Source organism: Diospyros lotus, chromosome 7 (genome assembly GCF_014633365.1).
Source record: "Diospyros lotus cultivar Yz01 chromosome 7, ASM1463336v1, whole genome shotgun sequence".
In the NCBI taxonomy this organism is placed as follows: Eukaryota; Viridiplantae; Streptophyta; class Magnoliopsida; order Ericales; family Ebenaceae; genus Diospyros; species Diospyros lotus.
This window is the reverse complement of record NC_068344.1, coordinates 2,610,407-2,633,131: the sequence shown is the minus strand read 5'-3', so window position 1 is coordinate 2,633,131 and position 22,725 is coordinate 2,610,407. Positions and strand designations below refer to the sequence as shown.

The window sequence follows — 22,725 nt, the reverse complement described above, 5'->3', positions numbered from 1 at the left end:
GAAATTTTCATTTTTTTTGTTTAAAGTGAGGTCCACAGTACACCCCTCGCTTGGCGCTGTGCCATAGAGCGTGACGGGAGCTCTATAAGTGAGTGCGTGTGAGGTCCCCACGGCCCCCGGGTTTCCCACTCCAGGCTAAGATTCAAAAGCTCAAGGCCACCGCTGCTTCAACTACAAGGACCCCAAACGCCTGCTTCTAGAGGGTCAAGCATTTCTCCATCCACGAGAGAGACAGGGAGAGAGAGAGTTGATCACGGACGGACCCCTGTTTCAGTGAGTGACTACTATCTTAACGCAATCATTACTTTATTAATTGTGTATTGAGTAAACTTACCGAACTCTGTAACTAGCGATGCAAATAAGTTAAGCCGTTGAGCCTCGATTTGATATTTGACTTGATAAAAACTCATTCAATTTCATTTATTAAGATAAATAAAATAAATTTGAGCCTAATTTTAAAGTTTAATTTATAAACAAACTAAACTTGAGCTCAGTAAAATTCAGCTCAATAACTTACAAGTTGACTCGAATAGAAGATCATAAACTAATTCAATTATAAACTCGTAAGTTATATCGAATAAAGACTCGCAAACTATCTCAATTATAAACTCGTAAGTTATCTTGAATAGAGCTCATGAGTACCTTGTTAGTAGATATTGGTAAAAATTATTAATTTTTATATTTTATATATAGGATAATATTACAAAAATTCTTTTGCCACATGAAACAAAACAAAGTATGTGATTCTTGAAAACTTTTGATGTGTTAGTATTTTATAATTATGATTATTAATTAATATTACAATTTCAAATTACAGATTGATATTTAGAACAGCTAATTTGAAATTAAATTAAAAATATCTTTATTGTGTTATAATTTTAATTATATTTGTATTTTAAAAATAACTAAATAAGTAATTTAATTATCTTTTTGTACAACAAATAATATTATGCTTATTGTAATTTGTGATATTATTATTATTTAATTATTATGTCAATGATATATTTGTTAATTATCAAGTTAAATTCATTTAGATATATTTATTGATTATCAGATTAATATTTATTTTTATTATATATCAATTTATTAATTTTTCTTAAATAAAACTTTGATAAATTCCAACTTGAACCCAAGCTCAAAGTTGGGACTCGATTCGAGCTTGAGTTTGGCTTGTCAATCAAATTGACGAGCTAAGCCTAAGCCAAGCTCAAACTCGAGCTACGCCTAAAAGCTTCTGATAAAATTTATAGAGTTGAGCGTGTGATAAAATTTATCGAGTTGAGCGTGAGCTCGACTCATTTGCTCCCCTGTTCATTCCATAACCCACAGACCAAGTAAACTTACAAAAATCTATATATAGATTCGTCGCCGCCAGAAGGAATTTTGAACTCTCGTCACTCACTGTAGCTTCCCCTTTGGAAGAAATTTGCGTGCAATTATTTACATTATATTCCTTTCTTTTTCATCCCTCCACAAATCCGAATCCCAAACATGGCATGGCATAAAGTAAGATTAGGAGTAGGAAATGGAATTTTATCTAAAGAATGAATGATTGTTAAGAAATGTGAAGAAAAGCATGGGGGGAGGGGGTTCCCACAACAATGCAACATTACATTGCATTTGGGAGCTTTAAGAAAAATATAAATACAATGCTTGCAATTGGCTTCAAAACCGTGAAGTTTATCTAACGTAACCGCACCACCTTACGTGTTGTGTTGTGTTGACCTGACCCAGAGCATATATAAACCAAAAGGGAAGACTTCCAAAATAATCTCATTACTGCCCTTAACTCACCTGAGTGTGAAGAACACATCATCGATCCGATTCGGACGTCTTAATGAACTCCAGATTTCCGTTCAGCAGTGCGCCGAAAAGCCCATCTGGCACCGGCTAGAGCAATCGTAAGTCCTTCTCTATAATCGGAGCATGCTGGTTGCTCCGCCGTGGAACTCGAAAACAAGGAGCATCTAGATACTATATATTTTACGACGTGCCTTGCTGGGTTGTGGTCGAGCTACTGGGGGAGCCAAGCAAGTCTTCGCAGCTTGTTCTTTCGCAAAGGCACTCTTCAGGGTTTGCGTAGAAGTAATCTTCTTCCTTGGGCTTGTCGGGGATGACTCTGCGACGAGCTGGCTGTCCCATCTTGGCTTCGTGGGCTGCCCGCACAGCAAGTGAGAATTCGTCCCATGATAGCGTTCCATTCTGATGCAAATCCAGAAACTCGACAAGCTTTTTCCGGTCAAGTTGGATGGTTTTTTTAAACCCCAGATACCTGCATGAGATTTTAATTAGGAATGTCTGCAACATACATCACGAAAATGTTGTCTTCTTCTAAAAAAGGAACCAAAAAAAGAAAAAGAAAACCTCATTAAGATACGTGTACCTGCGATGACCTTCGACGAGTCTCGCCATGTTCCCATCATACGTTGGGACAAAAATGTTACTGGCAATTGAAACCATGAAATCCAGAGCAGCCATTTGAGATGAATGATTCTGAAATTGCCATAGTTCTTCTGGATTTAGCAGCATTTCCTTCTTCACCTGAACATCACAATAGCAGCTTGAGTCAAACATCTCATTCAAAAGTAACTATAAAGATAACTGATTACAATTACTTATCAAAAGAAAAGCAATATCAAACTATAATTAAGATGTGCAGTTACAACCAATACAAAACACCATGCCCAATCTAAGCATAATAAATATCTATACTCGGGAACTAGTTTGAAGAGAAATGATACTAAAAAATTATTTAAATGTCCCCGGCTTGCTATTTCAATGATTTCAAAAACGATATAAGCTTGTCATTGTTCTCCAACCACTCCATAATTAGTTATTTGGAACATCCAGATGGACCGCTGTCATTATTTTAACAAAGAACATTTTGACAAAAGATTCGTTACACCAATGGTCCCATTGATTTATTCCAAGTTTCATTTTGGTCCCTGTATATCTCAATTGGCAGACAAAATAGGCCTTTTAATAAATCCTTGGAAACTATTTTTCCAAGGAGGACTTGTCAAAAGCCATCCTAATCCTTAATACATATGCTATAACGTGGAGAGGTATCATTATCACCAGATTACATTTACTGCCACTATGATAATAATCAGGTTTTGGACAAGAGCATTCATGGATTCAGAAAAGGGTAACTCAATGAGTTTCAAGTTTTCAAGCTTAAGAAGGATAAGACCAGGCACAAGATAAACTCACCGTTCGTGGAAATGCAGTTCTTAATGCCACAAGCCTCCGTTGACTGCCATAAATCTCCCCAGATGCAATGTATATCTGTGTATCCTTATCAAAACCCAATGCTTGTAGAACTAATGCTGCCTCCTCTGGGGTAAGAGGACATAGACCTTGTGATCTCTTCTCTTCAGAAACTATCTCTTTCTCCCTCCACCAAGGGAATGCATACCTGAACCCCCAAGGCAATAGAAAAACAGTTATATATTACTATACCTCTTCAAATAAAAAGACCAGACCAACTCTTCAATAATTTACCTAACAAATGATTATTGAGTACAAAAAACTAAGAATATCAACTCATAAACTTGGTCAGGGGCATGAAATAAAAATGTTATTGCCACCGCCATCATCTAACAACTATTCCATAAAAGAAAGAAAGTATCACTATCTGACAGAACAAAAAATAACTTAAAGAGGTAGCCAAGTGGCAACCAGTAAATGTGCCGGATATTAACTCCCATCAGACACTCCCAAATACTAGCTTAAACACGTTTTATTACCTTACTAATTTTCAAAGAAGCAAATACTTTCCAGAGATTTGGAGACTGGCATTTCCATAGGAAATACAGGAAGCAATACAAATTTAAATAAAGTGACTTAGAATGTAAAATAGCAACTAATTTAGAACTTTGATACAGTATTGAATAAAATTTAACGCAACACATAAGGGATTATATATGTTTTCATATACGCATATACATTTATTTGTCATAACAACTTAAAAAATAAAAAATATGTCATAACAACTTAAAAAATAAAAAATAAAAAAATAGTGTAGGAAAGAATGACAGTATGTCCATCAGAATCAATATGATATGCCCATATTTATATCCTTCTATACAAGCATTTGATTGCATAAAACTCAAAAAACAAATCATAGTCCAAGCAGGAACTAAGGATAAAAGTCTCCTCTTAGTAAATTGTGGAAGAATTGCAATCCAGTTTACCTCAACCGTTTCAGCTCCTCAGCTTCCTCCTCTGCGCAGCCATGAGTACAACCTGAGAAAGCCAACATGTCCATCTCATATCTTAGATGTAATGCCAGAAATGGTCCCTTATCTTGAAGGATTTGAACCAATTTGCGCCCTAAAGCCTCAATCTGAGGTGTGAACTTTAGTGCCTGGAAGTTGGCACGACATCTAAGTTTCTGAAGATCAAGAGGAATCCCATTGTTTGCCAAACGTGTGTCTGTTCTGTTAAAGTGTATCACCTTATACTTGCTGAAAAGAGGCAGAATCTGCATGATAAGTAAAAGCCATCAGATTGGATTCCCCAACTCATTACTCATTTAATGTCCACTAAGATTTATACTCGTTATATCTCTACTCTCCTATTCTAACTGTTGATGACAAAAGGAAGTGTTATTGTAGGGACTTAGCTAGGAGAAGATCACAGTAAACGACCAACGGAGAAACATAGAAAAGAGGGTTCAACTAGTACATCCAGAAAAGGTCCCGACAATGATGAAGCTCATGAATATGTTGATCCTCATACAATTGCTGTTGCTCTATCAATAATCAAATGAAAATAATACCAAAACCCAGCCAAACAATGCATTATGATGTATTTAGCACACCAGAGTTGATTGGCACAAAATAACCTACGTCTTGCTCATATTTTCATTGATGGAGGTTCACTGATAAACTTGATCCCTAAAAGATTAGTACAGTAGTTTGTGTTACATGGACTAAACTATCTCTCCTTGCATAAGCCTTGTTCATCAAATTTAACAAGGGTAGGGGTATGAAATATATATTCAGCATCTGCACCTAATATTGATGGTTGGATCCTCTAATTTTTAATGATACATCGAGAAAAGGAAGCCCATATAGTCATATTTGAGAAAAATGAAAAATCTGAAATGTTACCACATGGATAAGAAACAGAAATCTCATTTTTCATATGTTTCATTTAGTTGACATAAAAGGCAACATTGGGTTTCAAGATATAAGCAAAAAATGTAAAAAAATGTTATGTCATATTGGACACCATTTCAGCCATCAAGCCTCACCAGACACTTCTAGATGTGTCAGTCAATCATCCAAAATTGTACCTTTTTTTTTTTTTTTTCAGATGTGGTACCTTTTGGACACTTGGGATACACACTTGTACTAAGAAGAAAAAACATGAATTAGAACCATATAAATCAACTTATTTGGGAAAAGAAATTTTTAGAACATATATAACAAATATGTGTTTACGCTTCCTGATTCCTGATGAGTAGAATGTGAAGAACATTTACTAATATTTTGAAATGATAAAATATTATATAAAAATGGATTTATAACAAAAAAAAAATGAAGGTGTACTTGCATGTACATAAATAAAATAAATTTTTGTTCTTGACACATCCCTTCAATCTTGAATAATAATATTGTCAAGTAACATGTTTCCATACCCATGCCCGATGCTCATGTATGTGCCTCTAGGTATCAAGTACATCTAAATGGTAACACCATTCTAAATTAAAATGTATACAAGAAACTGTTTATTTATTTGTATCTGGTCCACATACCATACCAATATCTGAAAACATATTTCAATATCCTAAGTTTAGAAGTTCCAGCAGATTTAACATACGAACATGCACCCAAATCTGGCGTTAATACCCAGTGTGAGGACATGCTCAAATTTGCATGGTGCTAAATTGCAAACTCCCATTAGCATTATGGACTATGACAAAGAACCTGTGGAATTGTTGGACCAGGGATAAATATTAGAATCAAGAGATAGCTTTTGATATGGGAGAGTTCTGACATTCTGTTAAGAAGGCTTGCAAAAAGCCAACAAGCTGCTGTTGATTGATGCAGATTTTAATACTATGCCTACGGCCACAGCCAACATCCAACCACCACTGCTGCTTCAATTTCAGCCCCTTTCTTTTACACACGTGCATCATCATACTTCATCGCCTAGTTAAAGATATTGTTTATGTACAGATTGAATTTTGTCCCATCCTAGGACAAAGACACAGAATCACTTAGAAGAAGACATTTTCTGCCAAATAATGCCAGGTTTGATGGGCTATAGATGTTTGTTCATTCTTGATCAGGAATGTTAGTCCTTACAGGAGTTTATAAAGTTATCATGGCAAGAATTTTTATTTTTGGGAAGTGTACTAAAATTTCCATTTTCATTGCATGTCCTATTTTAAGAATGTTTCATAAACTTTGTCTAGTCTTTTCTTGGGCAAGAATCTTGCTATTTATCAGTCCAAAATTTTACATAATTTATAAATTGTGATTCGTTTATGATTTTAAATCATATGGAGTATTTTCTAGAACGTTTTCTTGTGGCCTCAAGGAAATCTAGGGTCTACAAAATGGGTTTTGCTGCATTACAAATTTAGGATGAAACAATTTTTTTCTTTATTAACATCAATTTGACTTAAGTATGAATCTCGAGAAGCCTCATAGAATGGGTTCTTTTTCTCCTCCATAGCTCTATTTCTTGAATTTATGTTTGTCAAATTCTTCCTGCAACATAGCTGGCTTTTCCCAGATTATATGAGGTATTCTCCAGAAAATTGTCTGGCATCCATAGAAAAGGGTTTTTGCTGTATTATTTATTGATTAAATAATTGTCTACATTAAAGAATAGTGTGGAACTGTTCTTTTTGACTAAAAGTAGATAATTACTGGAGATTAAGACCAGATATTATGGTTTAAGATCCGATGAGATTAAATCAACACTATTCAGTAAACAGCAGAATGACGGGGACAAGAAGATTTGCTATCTACAATAAATTGAGTTGATGCCAAAATGTTGCAAAAAGACGATTTGCATGCAGCCAAATTGAGCCTACACCTTTGTCTGGATATTTGGAAATAAAACATGATAAGGCCAGATCGACTACTATATCAATATTAAATAAGCTCCAACGGCTAGAGCAAGTCTTATCTTACAGATAAACTTGTGGGTGCAGGTTTACACGACTAAGGTATTTTTCATAAATAACAATAGTAACAAACCTGTTGTAGATAGTATTTTTCATTTGACCAGCTAACAGGAGGCATCTCTAGTGGATGATATCCATATTTTCTATTAAACCTCTTTGGCAATCTTCTGACAATTCTAACCTCATCTCTCAGTGAATCAATGAAATGCTTCAGATCAAAAATGTCGTCAAAATCACTGCAAAAGAATGCCACAAGTTAGACAGAAAAGGAAATTAAGTCATAACATTTTCAGACTATGAGATTACCTAGGATCAGCCCAGAATGACGTTTTATCAAGCTCCGGAACAACCAAGGTAAGATTTAAAAGACGAGCAACTGTTACCATATCACAAATCTGAAGAGCCAGAAAAGCTAAGTCAATGTTAAAATAAGAAAGCTACACAGGAAAAGGCCAAACAAAGAATACTACCGCAGCACGCATTTGATTCAAGCCTCCATTGCATGACACTTTAAGGAAACCGTTACTTATGTAATTCCCTACAAAGTAACAGAGATTCAACAGGTTACTATATGCCAGCTTCCCAATTGCAAAAGAATGAGGTTTGCTGCATCTTAATTGATATTGCACAGCAGTATATTACTACAGCATGCATTTGACACATTTGCAATTGTCGTATGAGCACAAGCACTGTAGACACATAGATCCAATACCAATGAATATTGAGTTGACATGTACTATTTTGTGGAAAGCAAAACAAAAACCATAATAACCACTGTAGACACATAGATCCAATACCAACAGATACCACCCAATTACTTAGTTATGGATCTTTTCTTTTGAAAGGGAAAAAAGTTTCTGCATCATCAATCAACCTAGGATCTTTAGTTTTAGTAGTGAAATAAAAAATGAGAACTCAAATGATGACCTTTTGTTGATTAAAGATTGAATATGATAAAGAAAGAAGGGGAAAGCAAACTCAATCACATCAAAGAAAAATGCATCACGTGTCCTGCAGGGCAGGCTTCTATGAAGTCCTAAATCACTACTCAAACCAAATACGCCAGGATAATTTGTAGATAGAAAAAGATAGTAAGGGGTCAAAACCAAATGACATCAAGAGCCACCTGATATTAATGTAAACCAACTAACCATCAAAACAAAACAAAATAAAAAAATAATGCTCCAAAATCAAAATCAGGCGATGAGGACTGCAGCATCAAAAAGTAGAATTGTAGGATGATCACTCTTCAAAACGAAGAAAAAGAAAAACTGGCAGAAAAATGCTCCAGGATAATTAACCATCTGAAGAACCTTTAAATTAGAGTAATCATGAAAAACAGTATTAAAAGTGGTTTACTTTCTTGCATAAATCAGTAATGGCAATTAAGGAGTTACCAATGTGAGTGATGTTACCATTACCAACAACCAACTGACCGTGCCCCCTTGATCTGGTAGGCTAGGAAACCCAACTCATACCACTGCAATGGAATGCTTTCAGGAGGTAAGAAAAACAAATAGACTCAATTTGTATTTCATTTTTTTCTCTGTAAAGTTTGGTTTTTCAGGTTCTTTGAGACGAAAAAGATTTTATAGCATCTAGAATCCTATTCGCACATGCATATATAAAACATATGGGTGTAAATATACTGTAACCACAAGGTACAAACATTCAACTCAAGCTCTGATCTGACCAATAAGCAGGGCAGAACTTGGTCAACTTAGTAACAACCAGGTGTAGCTTGGATGATAAATTCTCCAAGAAAAGGTATGAGGATGAGGCCTCTTGGGGGAAAGAGTTCGAGAGGGTGTCCGCTCCCAATCCAACCTTATACCCTCCTATTTACTCAATTTTGAAGCTTTTTTGGTAAATTGTCAGCATTACCTACAAAGTTTCTATACTGCTGTCACTAAAGTATTGTAAGAGATGATGAGCCAAAAATACAGTCAATGATTTGAACTCAAGAAGGACAACTTGCTCTTAGCATGCAAACAAAGCAAAATACAGTAAGCAACAAATTGAAAAAATTGTCAAAATAAAAAGCAGATGGGAAGACAATATTCATGCAACCAAGCCATGAAGAAATATTCAGGTAATTTATTTGCTCTAGCATAGCTCAAGTCTCAAGTAGAAAAGATAAAGATGTTAAAGAAAGTGCTCCACATACTTTACTCATTTTAACATAGCACGTATTTCAGAAAGAAGATACAGCATACAAACACACAGAGAAGGGGTAAACGAAATTGAGATACACCAGATCTATGGGGTAATATGTGTGGCGATTGTACAAGAAATATAATAAAAGGAACACTTTTATGATTACCCTTTGGCCCAGTGCAATATTCTTGTCAATTCTGCAATCACAATCAGATTAATCTGATCAATTACTGTTTTCTTTATTGTATTTCATATTGGTGACTAGATTTTCCTTAGTTAAACTATTTTCCATTTTAGTAAAGCTTGAGAACCAAGCATGTTAATCTTTTATTTATATATATCAGCTATAAAATATGTTCTGACAGAGTTGATGGTAGAGAATACGTTCAGATTATATTTTAAAGTCTCTTTTTCTTATTTTATGATTCCCAGGGTTTCTTTGGAGGCCATAATCGTAGCTTCTGAATGAAGGTGGGAAATCCTCAGCTTTCAGCCTCTGATCCACATTTTAGGGTCAATTATCAGTCTAAATAACATTAAATGATCATCCAGAATCACAAAGGACAAACAAACGAACTATAAAACTGTCAATATTAAGATCGTACACACTCTGCGCACAGTAAACCTGAATTTAACTTGGATTCATCCGCAGGATCAAGAAAATAGACCGCTAAAATAAGAAGAAACTCATTTTACAACGGATACGTCTGATTAATTAATGATATCTATTTCAAACTGTTAATGGATCAGGAAACAACGGATATTTCAGAACCAACCATGCTCCTGCTCGCCACTCTCAGAAAAAGCTAGAGAAAAGTTGCATGCAATCGATAAAATGCTTGGAATCCATAACAAAATAAACATTTTAAGAGGGACTCACTTGGTGGAAGAAGAGGCGGAGGCGATGGAACCTCTTCAACGTGGATCGATACTTTACTGAGCCCAATTACGTTCGAAAACCTACCTAACAAGCGGGGCTGCCAAAGCTCGCCCACCGCCACGAGCTGAACCAAACAAGTCCATATCAGAATGCTGGAACACACCCTGATGAACCACACCTGTAATCGAGTCCTAGGGATCACAGGCGCCGGAAGCTTATCACACCTCACCTGTACACCCTCAGATCTAACCTCCATTTCTCTCTTCACACCGCCTCATCGCCACTGCTTCATCCCCAACCACCAACAATCGCCAGACGTTTCATCGCATTGACGAGGCAAAGCCACAGAGCTCCATCAACAGCGACGCGGAGAAACCCTAGCTCGATCACTACTTGGAAAATGTTCGATCAAGCCCTAACTAAATCCTCCAAACCGATTCAAACACAAACACCAAAAAACAAAAAATAAATAATAACAATAATAATAATATTTTCAAATTACGCATAGATCAATGAACGTAAAGCCTCGGATTTGGATTCCCGCTGGCCTGCTTGCTCTCTCTTCTCCTTCTATCAGTACAAGGAACGACAGAAAGGAAGACGAGTTTGTGCTTGGTTGGATGGAAAATGAAAGAAAATAATAATAAATGGTTTCTCCGATGGAAACGGAGAAAGATCGCCGACTTGGAGCCCCATCGAAGATCAAACTAAGCTATAAAGATGCGTTCGTTCTTATGCTTCGGATAATTTGTTTAGATTTTAACGATATGATGATGATTAACGTCTGTCTGTGATTATCCAAATTTTCAAATTCCTTCTGGACCTGGGAATATATAAAGAGTCATAATTTTCTCTTTTCTATTTTTTGTATTTTTAATATTTCTTTTTATTTTTAATATTTATTTTATAAAATAAAATAAATATATATTAATCAAATTTATGAAATAAAAATTTTAAAAATAAATGTTACCACCTAAGACTTAATGGAGTTAAAATATATTAAGTAACATTATTATTATTATTATATTATATTTTATAATATTTAAAAACAAAAATAAAACCCTTGGTCGATGTAAAAAATTAGCTATCTTTTGTTAAACAAAATTATCTATATATTAATAACATGATAAATAATATTCAAATAATAGATATTAACTATTTTTAAATATCTCAAATTATTATCATATCTCGTGACGACGTAACATTTAAGAAGATGGTAAAAATAAAATCTTAGCCATATTCCAATCACCATTTTTGTAAAAAAATCAATCAAACAGTATTTTGCATAAATTGAACTAATTTTTTGATTGATTCCAATTTGCTTCTCGTAATAAATAATTATAATAAAAATATTAAGATAGTATTTGTTAATTAAGATATGAGATAAAAAAAGTGAGACATGAAAAATATTCTAAATAAAAATATTTTTCATTATCTTTATTGAATTTATCTAATAATGCTTGAAAAATAAGTCATATGATTTATTCTTTAAGATTCTCCAGATAAATTTATTTTTCTCCATTGAAATAAATTTATCTTACACCTTATAGATAAGATAAAATAACCCATATACCCTCTAATCCATTTCAAAAAATTTATCAAGATAAAATTTTTGAAATGTTTCATATATTTATCTTGACCATTTCATATCTTGATTCAAAAATATTCAAATCTTATCTTGATACAATCTTATCTTGTTCATTTTAACTAACCCCTAGAGAGAGCAAAATTGTTTTTCTTATCCAAGTTATTTGATAAAATCTTACTAGTAATTATCAAGTCTCCCTTAATTAAAATCATAAACTTTTCGAGAGTAATCACCTTGATTAAAATCCTTAGACTGCGTTCTCTTTACTTTTCAATTTTTAATTTTGAGTTTTAAATTCATTTTCAGTTTTTTATTTAGGTATTCTATTTTTAAAAAATAAAAAATACTTTCTCTTTGTCATTTTAAAAAATTATTTCTTAAAAAAAAAATTTAAAAAATGCGTTCTTTTTAAAATTTTAAAAATAATATTTTATTAAATAAATTTATTTATCCAAAAAATTAAAACTATTTAATTTTAAATAAATAAATAAATAAACTAACTTGAAAAAAAATAGCAAGTATAATCATAATGTGATTATATATAGGAAGTATTAAAATAAAAATTAAAAACATGAACTAATATTACATAATGTGATTATAAATGATAAAATTGCATCATTAAAAAAATGCATTTATTTTAGAATTTTGAGAAAAAATATTTTATAATATTTTATTTAATGAATTTAATTATTAAATGATAAAATTAATTCATTTTAATAAAATTTTATTATTAAAATAAATAATAAATTTAATTAATAAATTAATGATATCTGAGTGATAATTTATATTAAATATTATTATACATGTGTAATATATTTAATAATATACTATATGTTATCTTATATTTTTAATTATAATATAAATATATTATATTTTTTAAATTTTAAATAAATATATAATTTTATTTTTAAAATTTAAGAATAAATTTTTTTCTTCCTTCCTTTTTTTTTTTCCCTTTTCTTTTTTAGAACCAAAACATGAAAAATAGATTGTTATTTTTCATGTTTTAAATTTAGATATTGGTTTGGTTGAAAATAACCAAAATAACGTTTTGTTGTTTTAAATTTTTTTTATAAAAAAAATTCTTATTTTCAAAAATACATGTTTGAAAATGACAAAGTAAATGTTTTTTTATTGTTTTAGAAAATTAAAAATTAAAAATAACTTGAAAATAACAAAGAGAACGCAGTCTAAATATTTCACGAGTAATCACTTTATAATACTAGATTGAAACTTAAGATATAACTCTTAATACAAAACAAAATCTTTAGTAGAACTACCACCCTTGAGTTACAACCAACGGGTTTTTGACTTTTTGGGTATATTAGACTTAAAAATTTTATTGAAATTTTATCATATTAAGTATATCTTTATATCTAAAAAGTTATATATCAATATTTCATCTGTTAAGTTAATGTTTGTTAAAATAAACAAGATAATAGAATATTAAGATAAGAGTAAAATACTTTCCGAATCAAGATATAAAATGATCAAAATAAGACTAAGAAATATTTTAAAATTTCTATCAAACTGTTTGTTCAATTTTTTGAAATCTATGTAGAATTATACTTTTCAAAACTATATGTTAATATCAATAACAAATTTATGATTAAAATATTATTTTATAATTGATGTGAATTATCAAAAAATAAAAATTAGAAACTGAAGTTTTATTTTCTAAATTTATGTTTAAAAATAAATTATAAAAAAGACTTAGAAATCATTATTGGTGAAATTATAATAATAAAATATTTTCATTATTAAAAATTACAAAAACATATTTGATATTAGATAATAAAATATGAAATTAAATAAAATAATTTAAAAAATTGAAGGAGAAAAGGAAAGAAGAGAAAGATCAGTGAGAAGATGAACGATGAAATAGGCGAAGAGGGAAGACCAGCGTCGACAAGAGGGAAGCCAAGGGAAAGATTTGTGAGTAGGAAATGAGAAGAAATGGGTGAGGAAAAAGATGAATAAATCGATGAATAGAAATGGGTGAAGAAGAAGACGAAGAAATCCGTGAACAAAAATAGGTGAGGAAGAAGATGAAGGTGAACATAAATCGGTGAACAGGAGAAAGTTCAGTGACAAGGAAGAAAATGAAAGTGTGAAAACAAATGGGTGAGGGTTTTATACAAACGCATACGAATAATTTAGGCTTATCTATAAAATGTCAGATAAATTTATCAGAAAAGGAAGATTAGATAAATTTATTTGTAACAAGTTATATAAAAGTCACTAGAAGATTTTTTTAGATATTGTTAGATAAGTTTAACAAACATGTTGAAAAACTAAAAAGTCTAAAATACTTCTCATATCTTATATTTTTTATTTTATATAGTGGTTAACAAATGCTACCCAAATGAATAATATGAGTTTTGAGATTGTTTTCAGTCATACCAAGAACCATGAAATGGTGAGGGGCTATGAAGTTCAAGTATTATTCAAGACCTATTTTGCATGAAAATGGAAATGAGAAACGTTTCCGATACAAAACAAAATGACATTTTTTTAAAAAGTTAGGAAACAGAAACGCAGGGTAAATTGTAAATTTAAAAAATATAGCCGTATATGTGAAATTAGTTTATAATTTGTATGATATAAATAGTATTTAAGTTGTAACCCTAGATTCAAAATTGTAGATATGCAAAGTTGTTGAAGGTTTGGACTTTGAAGCAGCTAGAGAGAGACCCACACCATTGTCTTACTGGAGTGTTAGTTGCTCTTGTCGCTAACCTATCTCGCCTTCTCACCACCAATGTATCCTCCGTCTCTGCCATCATTTCTTTCGCCGTTCTGGCCGCCATCTCACCTTTCGCCCTCACTTCTGCATTCTCCATCTTTGTTACCGCCCTACATCTCTTGTCATTGCCTCCCCTTGCCTTTTTCATTACTGCATCATTCGCTCTAGTGGCCACTTTGCCTCGTTTCTCTCACTACTGCATCATATGCTCTCGTCGCCACCTCACTTCTTGGTATCCTGAGTTGCAAATTTGGCAACCCTTGTCTTCCCCGCTGCAGGCGACCATAGTCATCGAAAACGCGTTTCTAGCGAGAACCGTGTTTCTCACAATTTACAGAAATGACCCAAAAATCGATTCGAGCCGTTTTCAAACAAAAACAATTCAAAAATGCCAAAACGACTTTTCCGAACAGTTTCCATACTTCTTAGTTCAAGACTAGGGATTATAGCCCATGCTTTGACTATTCGTCAATTGTTAACCTCGAACTCGACCACCATATAAAATTTGAGTAGTCAACTTCGACTTAGCTTACCCTTTTCAATTTTTAGTGAGAAACTCTATTTGGGATAGACTGATCAAGAGAAATGAAGCTTAAACAAAGTGTCACTTAACTTTTTTGTTGTTGAGCTAGATTATACATAAACGAAAGTAAGAAATGTTTCTGATACAAAATAGAAATGCGAAAACATACATTCTTCTAAGAAAAATAAGCATAAATATGATTTGAAACGAAAATAAAAAACATTTCAAAAATGAAAAAATAACTCCTTTGAGCCGTTTCATGTTGCAGTGCAACATTGTCGGTGAGTATCTCTTGTCAAGAAGGCATAGGCAGGATTGCTTTGAACTCGGTATAGGCGAGTACATAAAACATTGAGTACACGTGCAATGCAAATATATCAATAAGAGTAATTTTATACAACTTTTGAATGAAAAAAGTGTAATTTTTAAATTGTAACGACTACTCTTTATATTCATATCAAACGTTAAGAATATTCAATATACTTTATGTTACTTTTTTTTTTCTTTTTAAAACTAATAATTTTCAAGTCTACAATTTTTAATTTTGCAACCTTAAATCATACAAAAACAGATGTCAAGATGTTCAAAAACTTTACCTTTCTCCTTTACCCGCATTATTACTAAATATATATATATATATATTTTTTAAGCCAACACATGATGCTTGTTTTACAACTCTTTAAGGAGTTGTTTGGTACATGGATAAAATAATATCAATTTCTTCCCTAAATAGATTTATTTAACCAATATAAGATTAAAGAAATATTAATTTCTCAAAATTATTATGTTGTCCAACGTAACCTAACAGGGGAGATAATTGGATCCCCTTTACTTCCCTTGCTGGCTCGAAGCGGGCAACAAAACATTTTCGACTAATTCCTAACCCCTAAGGGGGCGTTTAGTACAAGAGAAATTTTAAAATTTCTGAGAATGTTAGGTTGAGAATCTGTATTCTCATATTTGGTACAATTTTTTTATAAAAAGAATCTTAAGAAATAAAATTCTCGAGAATAATTTTTAAGTAACTTTCCCACAAAAAGATTTTCATGGGGGGTTGGGAATCCAAATTTTCCATGGACTTGGAAATATTTTTAATAAATAAAAAAATTAAAACACCCCTTGCTATTTTATAACCCCATACAAATATATTATATATATATATTATATATATGTAATATATTTATATTATTTATTATAAAATATTATATATATTAAAATAGATATTCATACAAACATATAATATATTATATATATATACACACATGCATATATATACATAATTTGTAAAAAAAATAATATTTTTTATTTTCTAAAGATATTATGGATCCCAATATTTTATATAATAGAAGAAATTTATTATTTTTAAATAAAAAATTAAATAAAAGTAATTTTAAAAAAAGAACATAAATTTCTAAGAATATTATATTTAAACCAAACATAGGAATATAAAATTCTCAGAAAAAAAATACTCAACATTCCTGAGAATGTTTAAATGTATTCAAACATAGAATTGCATAAAATTTCCATAAACATTCGCAAGAATCATGAATCTCGAAAATTTAAAAACTTCTCCCATACCAAACGCCCCTAAATCTAATTGTTTTTCTATCTATTGGGTATGTTTCCCTCTCCCTCGACCTCACCATTTGTGGATCCTGCCACGCGGGATCGACGACGACTTGGGGCAAGGTAAAGACGTGTATGCAGTATGCTGCCCTATGTCCGACCCCAACTCCCTCTTCCTTGCCTCATTCCCAGCAAGGCAGGGTTTTTCAGCCCAACCCCCCATGCTATATATATATATATACATGAAATAGTTATAATATCAAATAATATCTCTTTTACTAAATATAATACAATATTATTTAAAAGTTCATTATTATGTTACCTAATCCTTAACTTATCCCATCACAATTTTAATCTAAGTAACTTTCTAATCACCAAATGAGATTGATTCTCATGTTGTAATAGTACCATTTGAAATTTTAACACTAAAATATCTTACATGATATTATTCTTCATTATTCTATACAATGTAACAAAGCATGTAACGTGAGACTTTTATTTTCATTGGAAAAATTAGAAATAAATAATAAAAACTTAACTAAGTGAGCATTCAACTGGTTCGATTACCAAACCGATTAAATGGCACAAACTAAATGGACCTAAATGTTGTCAAACTCCGAACAAATCAAAACCCCCCCCCCCCCAAAAAAAAAAAAACAAAAACAAAAAAAAATGAACTGACCAAAGAAACTGAAAAGAGCCAAAAAAAAACCCAAATAAAAATGTTGATAAAAAAATAATGTCATTTTTTATATTTCGATTCAGTTATTGCAATTTTTTTCAACACGAACATCGAATCGAACCAAAATAATTAAAATTGTCAAATTTGAAAATTCGACCGAACCAATCCGACCTACAACTGAACTGAACCGAACCGGCCCGGCAACTTCAATTAGTTCGTTCGATTATTTCAATTTAACCAAAATTCTATCGGACTAAAAAACCCACCGTGAATGACCCAAAAAAATGAAGTACTTCGTACTGTACTAATCTTGCTTTTAGAGATTAGCTAAGAATTAAAGAAACTGTTTCCACAACTCCCCCCAACACTCCAATAATAACGGAGCAACATTACAGTTGCTATCGAACCTCAAGTCTGGAACTCAAGTTCGTTAAAATAACTGTTCAAGCATTCATCTATCTCCATTGAAGAGTATACTTCAGACTTGACAAAGTATAAACTGTTAAAAAAGTCAACAATACAGTTGATATAGTGTTTGGGGACCGCAAACGTACCAGATCCTTTGAGTAAAGATTGACATATACAAATAGCACAGAGAGTACAACATCTACATCGAAGAAGCAAGAAAAGGATAGATATTCTGATTATTTCATGTCGACTTAATGGTGAGAAACCTTGTAAATTATGATAAAGATAATGGCAAGAACAAGGGCAACGATTACCGAACCAACAATCCATTTGTTCCTGCTCATCCTTCTAGACATGGAGGTTAAGACTTTTTTACTTTTGTCAATGGCCTCATCTACTCCATGAAGCTGCACAATAAAGAAAATAAGTCTACAGATGAGTATTGGCTGAATCTATGCCTAAGGTCATGGTAACTCAATCAACAGCCTCCCGGCCCAGAAGAAGGGGTTTAGGGTCATAGCGATGGAACTGTTTAGAAGGAAGCAATTTGCTTTCTGAAGAGGCCCAGTAAACATATCTGACAAACTAAAATGTAAAGGAAATTCGGTCATGGTAGAATGTTAGTACGTGAGTGATAAATTGCGAAACAATGCCTGAATGGTATGCTGGCATACCTTGTGATGGGAATGCAAAAGAGTTTCTCGTTGCTGATGCAAATCTTGAAGGATGGAGCCACCAAGCTCTTCAGTCTCCAGCATAGTTCTTCTACTCTCCCTGATCCTTTCACCCGACTGATTTACCTTCTCAGTTGACATAGCCAATCTTTCTCGCTGACCCATAGAGACCTGTATCATGCCAACCAATTATGTTTTTTTCACTCATACTATAACAACTTTGGAAGTAGTTTGATGATCACAGTGGTCGCAGATATGCAGATTGACACATGCAGAAAACTTGCCCTAACAGGAGGAAATTAATAAAGATCAATGCAAGGGTAGCAAAAGAATTACACAATGGCCCATGATTCAGAATGATCCAAAAACAGAACTGAATGGCATATAAGATATTAAGGATTGCCCCTGGAGTCAGTCAAAACATTGTATTGCATATGTTCTTGCAGTAATCACGACAGATAAAATTGTAGTCTGTTGTTAGCCCTACTCAGAAAAGTGGTAATAGGTTTCCACTCCCACGAGGCACCATCAGGCCACATTTTCAATGGCCACACCTCCTGACTGATTAATGGTTTGTGACAATCGAATCTAAGGACTAACTTGGAACCTAGTCCTTAGAACCTACCTATTAAAAGGGAGATTTTTTCAAAAGGAAGAGTTAAGCCAGTTCATGCCCATCAAACAAACTGATTCTTCTATTAGCAACAAGAAGTGGATAAAGTATAGTAAGTTAATAACTAGGGAGAAGTACACGCCACAGAAAATGTACTCTGGAAATTAAGCTATGAGTTATGAGCAAATGCGAGGAGGACACAAGAATATAGTCCCAAAACTACTGAACTAATTATTGTTCGATTTTTCAAAGGAAAGAAATACAAAATTAGTTATACTTAATTCATTAATAAAGTATTATCAAACCAAAAAAAAAAAAGACCTCTTTGAGATATATCTATCTATCTATCTACTTTCCTTAATTTTTTTTTTAAAAAAGAACAAATCTAGTTTCGTGTTTCACTTCCTTCATTGTCTTTCAATAATAGATTCCAAAGCAAAAATGCATTTATAGTCATTGTCTTGGAACGAAATTTCAATAAAAACAGTCCAATCCAGGCATACCGACTCAGCATCTGCCATTCCAGATTCTAACAACTCTTCGCGGGAAACCTGGCCAGTTTTAGCTGATGAGATTTTTTTAGCTTCCCTTTTTAACTTGCTTAGATCAGCTTTGTATTCCCTTAGCTTAGCAAGTAGGACAGCCTTCAAACTGGGCTGCAGACTTCTTGCCTCAAGATCCATTTTACGTATCTAACATGAAGAAGAAGATCACATTATAAACCAGAATGAACAAATTCTTCTTTGAATAAGGATTAAACTTATAACTTACCAAAACATCAGCATCATCCAGCCCAGTTTGAACTTCAGAAATTTTTTGTTTTTTTTCCTCTGCCAATCAAGATGGCATCACATCAATTGAAGTTCATAGATCATAGGACAATCATGAATGTGTTTTGGGATCATAAATATGCATAAGCAAATTGCACAGCTACACTGAAGCTTTGAGAAACAGAGGCACATCAATATAAATAAATAATCTGCAGATCTCCAAAACCTGCTTGCAAAAGATTCTACCAGACTAAATCAGAATTCAGAACCATTAAAAAACTTTTCTTAACTTGGATTAGATGTACAATATAAAAGGTAAAACTTGTCTAGATATCCATCAAGATGTCCAGTTTCACAGTGATATTTTTGTCAGTTTTTGCATAGCCTCCCCAAATAAAAGATACCATGCTCAGAGAAGAGAGATTTGCTTCTCAGCAAATCACCATATGGACATCATCAAGTTACCAAGTGAAAGACTACAGCTAATGTGAAGCCCACTCTTGACAATGGTTACAGCAATATATTCTGATCAGACTTCAAAGTTAAAATTTACTACAGATTCACACAATTGAAATCATTTATTGAGATGAAATGAAATAATTGTGAATGCTTAGACTTCTTTGAGGACTTATAGGGTTACTTATTTATTACCTCCATCGGGAAGAAGCCCAGCCGAGTTACATTTTCTGGACAAACTTGCAGAGAGCTCACAGTACTGACGCTCGTACCCTTCGAAGACCTCACTCATCTCTAGTTCAAAGCTTCAAACACCCTTGCCAATGGGAACAATACGAAGCCCCTAACAGACAGGCAATTCTAAGAAATCAATACTTTCAAATCAGACAGCGGAGCTTTAACTTTAAAACAAGTCATGCAAAACCCTAGTTCCTCATCGATGCTGACAATCAAACTACATAATGATACGGGCAGAGAAACGCGCTTAAGTATTACTTCCATACGTGTGTTTGCCTGTGTATGTACATGCGGTCAGATTAATTTCCAGAGGAAATGATCGCAGCGGAAGAGATGATTTACCAGGAAATAAAGCGAGAATTGGGAATTTGACACGATGCGTTAGGGATTTCAATCGCTGGGTCTCGGAGCACCGATTGAATTTGAGGCCGGAGATCAGTTCGTTTCCGCCGATCGCCGATCAAAGAATGGCTTGACCTCTTGGACTTCACAGCATCCGATGCGAACGCCCAAACCCAATGTATTATTCTCTTGGAAGGTGAAGGAGACTACAATTACAAAGCTGCCTTCTCACTAATTAAAATGTTTTTAAAATTTTAATATTAATATATTTAGTGTATATGATAAATATGAACTAAAATTTATTAAAAATAATATTAATGTGTTTGGTATTTTTTAAAAATGTCTTTTTGACTTATAATAGGGGTGTCAAAAAATATTCGGAAATCAATGAACCAGAATAAATCGGACCGAATCATGCCTTTCGAATTGGTTCTATGGTTCAAATGTTAGGTTCTGGTTCTAAAAAATTAAGAATCAATATATTTGGTTTGGTTACTGTTTTTTTTTTTTTTTAAATCATGGTTCGAACCAAAGAGGAACCAATAATATACTTATATATATTATAATTTTTTAGGTATATATATGTTGCTTCAATTTTAATCTATTAGTTTTTGTTTATTTCTTTTTTATTGTTGGTTATTGTTATTCATGAACTCTTTTATTTCAAGACTTTTATGCGCTATTGCTATTCTAAATGGTCGATGTAATCTCATTTGATGAGATAGTCTATGAATTATTTTGTTCTACTTTTACTTCAAGACTTGAAGCGTTAATGAAATTATGGGTTTATTTTAATTAACAAATTTGTTTGTAATTTCATATTTTGCGAAAATGTTTAGAAGCTAAATGTTAATTAGATAAACCCTAAATTAGTCCAGTGTGATGGATTGGTCATGGTTTGGTTTATATATATAATGGTTCGATTACGGTTCTTAATTTTTTGGAATCGTTAAAAATGGTTTGGTTATTAAATTCTTATAGAACTGGATCAATTCGAACATTTGACACTTCTAACTTATAATATAAATTATGTAAATAATAAATATTTATTAAAAATTAATATAAATCATAGAAAGAACGAGCTGGACAGAGAAAGGAAATAGACGCGAGAATGGTGGAAACAATCAAGATTTGAATAGATCTAAAGAGGGTGGATGTGACGATTATGTTTGGGGTTGAAAATCAACAAAGGTTGAAATAGCCATTTATTCAACTTTTAAATAGTGATTTGTTAAACAATATAAAAAATTATTCACCCTTTCTAAGTTAGAATTGAGATTGATTGATCCCATCAATAGATTTCTTTAACGCTGAACTTAGGGTGTGTTTGATAATATGGAAAATACATGAAAAATGTTTCATTTAAGGAATTGAATTCCATTTTTAGTGTTTGATACACTATATTTTCTATAGAATTCAATTCTATGGTACAATTATTAAAATATATTTTTGTCTCTTTTCCATGAAAAATTCTATTTAGGGGGAGAGATAATTTTTGTTTTTCATGTAAATTGGAAAATACTTTCCTTTCTACCTAAATGCTATCAAACACACCCTTAACTTCTTTTGTCTGAAAAAATAAAAATACAAAAAGGTAAACTATGTTACATACAATATTCTCACAAAAATAGAAATTGAGAAAAAAAAGTAATTCATTTCTTATATTTGAAATTAAAATTTGTTTAATGTCACTAAATTTGCCAACCAAATCAAATAAAAACATGCTTCTTAACTTGTCTAGGTATTAACTAAAATATGCTTCTTAATTTGTGTAGTTATATTTTTCAATTAACAGTTGTAACTGTTGAGAGCAACTTATATCTTTCAGTTAACAGTTATAACTGAAAGATATAAGACTTATAAATAGGCTATTACTTGGAGAATAACTGAAAGATATAAGACTTATAAATAGGCTATTACTTGGGAGAATGAAAGA

The 22,725-nt window shown here is 32.3% G+C and overlaps 2 protein-coding genes across 3 annotated transcripts; both read right to left on the bottom strand.

The window, feature by feature from the left end:
• Positions 1-1,502: 1,502 nt before the first annotated feature.
• On the bottom strand, positions 1,503-10,971 carry LOC127806718 (rhamnogalacturonan I rhamnosyltransferase 1). Its single transcript, XM_052344183.1, has 8 exons — positions 10,185-10,971; positions 7,618-7,685; positions 7,454-7,542; positions 7,221-7,383; positions 4,197-4,486; positions 3,214-3,418; positions 2,384-2,541; positions 1,503-2,272 (listed from the first exon to the last, which is right to left on the bottom strand). The coding sequence occupies exons 1-8, from the start codon at positions 10,438-10,440 to the stop codon at positions 1,984-1,986; spliced, it is 1,518 nt and encodes a 505-aa protein (XP_052200143.1). The 5' UTR covers positions 10,441-10,971; the 3' UTR covers positions 1,503-1,983.
• A 6,744-nt stretch (positions 10,972-17,715) lies between these two features.
• LOC127805750 (vesicle transport v-SNARE 12) lies at positions 17,716-20,993 on the bottom strand. Of its 2 annotated transcripts, none has more exons than XM_052342511.1 (6): positions 20,790-20,993; positions 20,406-20,570; positions 19,756-19,814; positions 19,488-19,676; positions 18,372-18,542; positions 17,716-18,104 (listed from the first exon to the last, which is right to left on the bottom strand). In XM_052342511.1, the coding sequence occupies exons 2-6, from the start codon at positions 20,500-20,502 to the stop codon at positions 17,949-17,951; spliced, it is 672 nt and encodes a 223-aa protein (XP_052198471.1). In that variant the 5' UTR covers positions 20,503-20,570; positions 20,790-20,993; the 3' UTR covers positions 17,716-17,948. The 2 variants fall into 2 exon arrangements, with proteins under 2 accessions (XP_052198471.1, XP_052198468.1); XM_052342508.1 differs by having other exon boundaries at positions 20,406-20,553; positions 20,790-20,992.
• Positions 20,994-22,725: the final 1,732 nt, after the last annotated feature.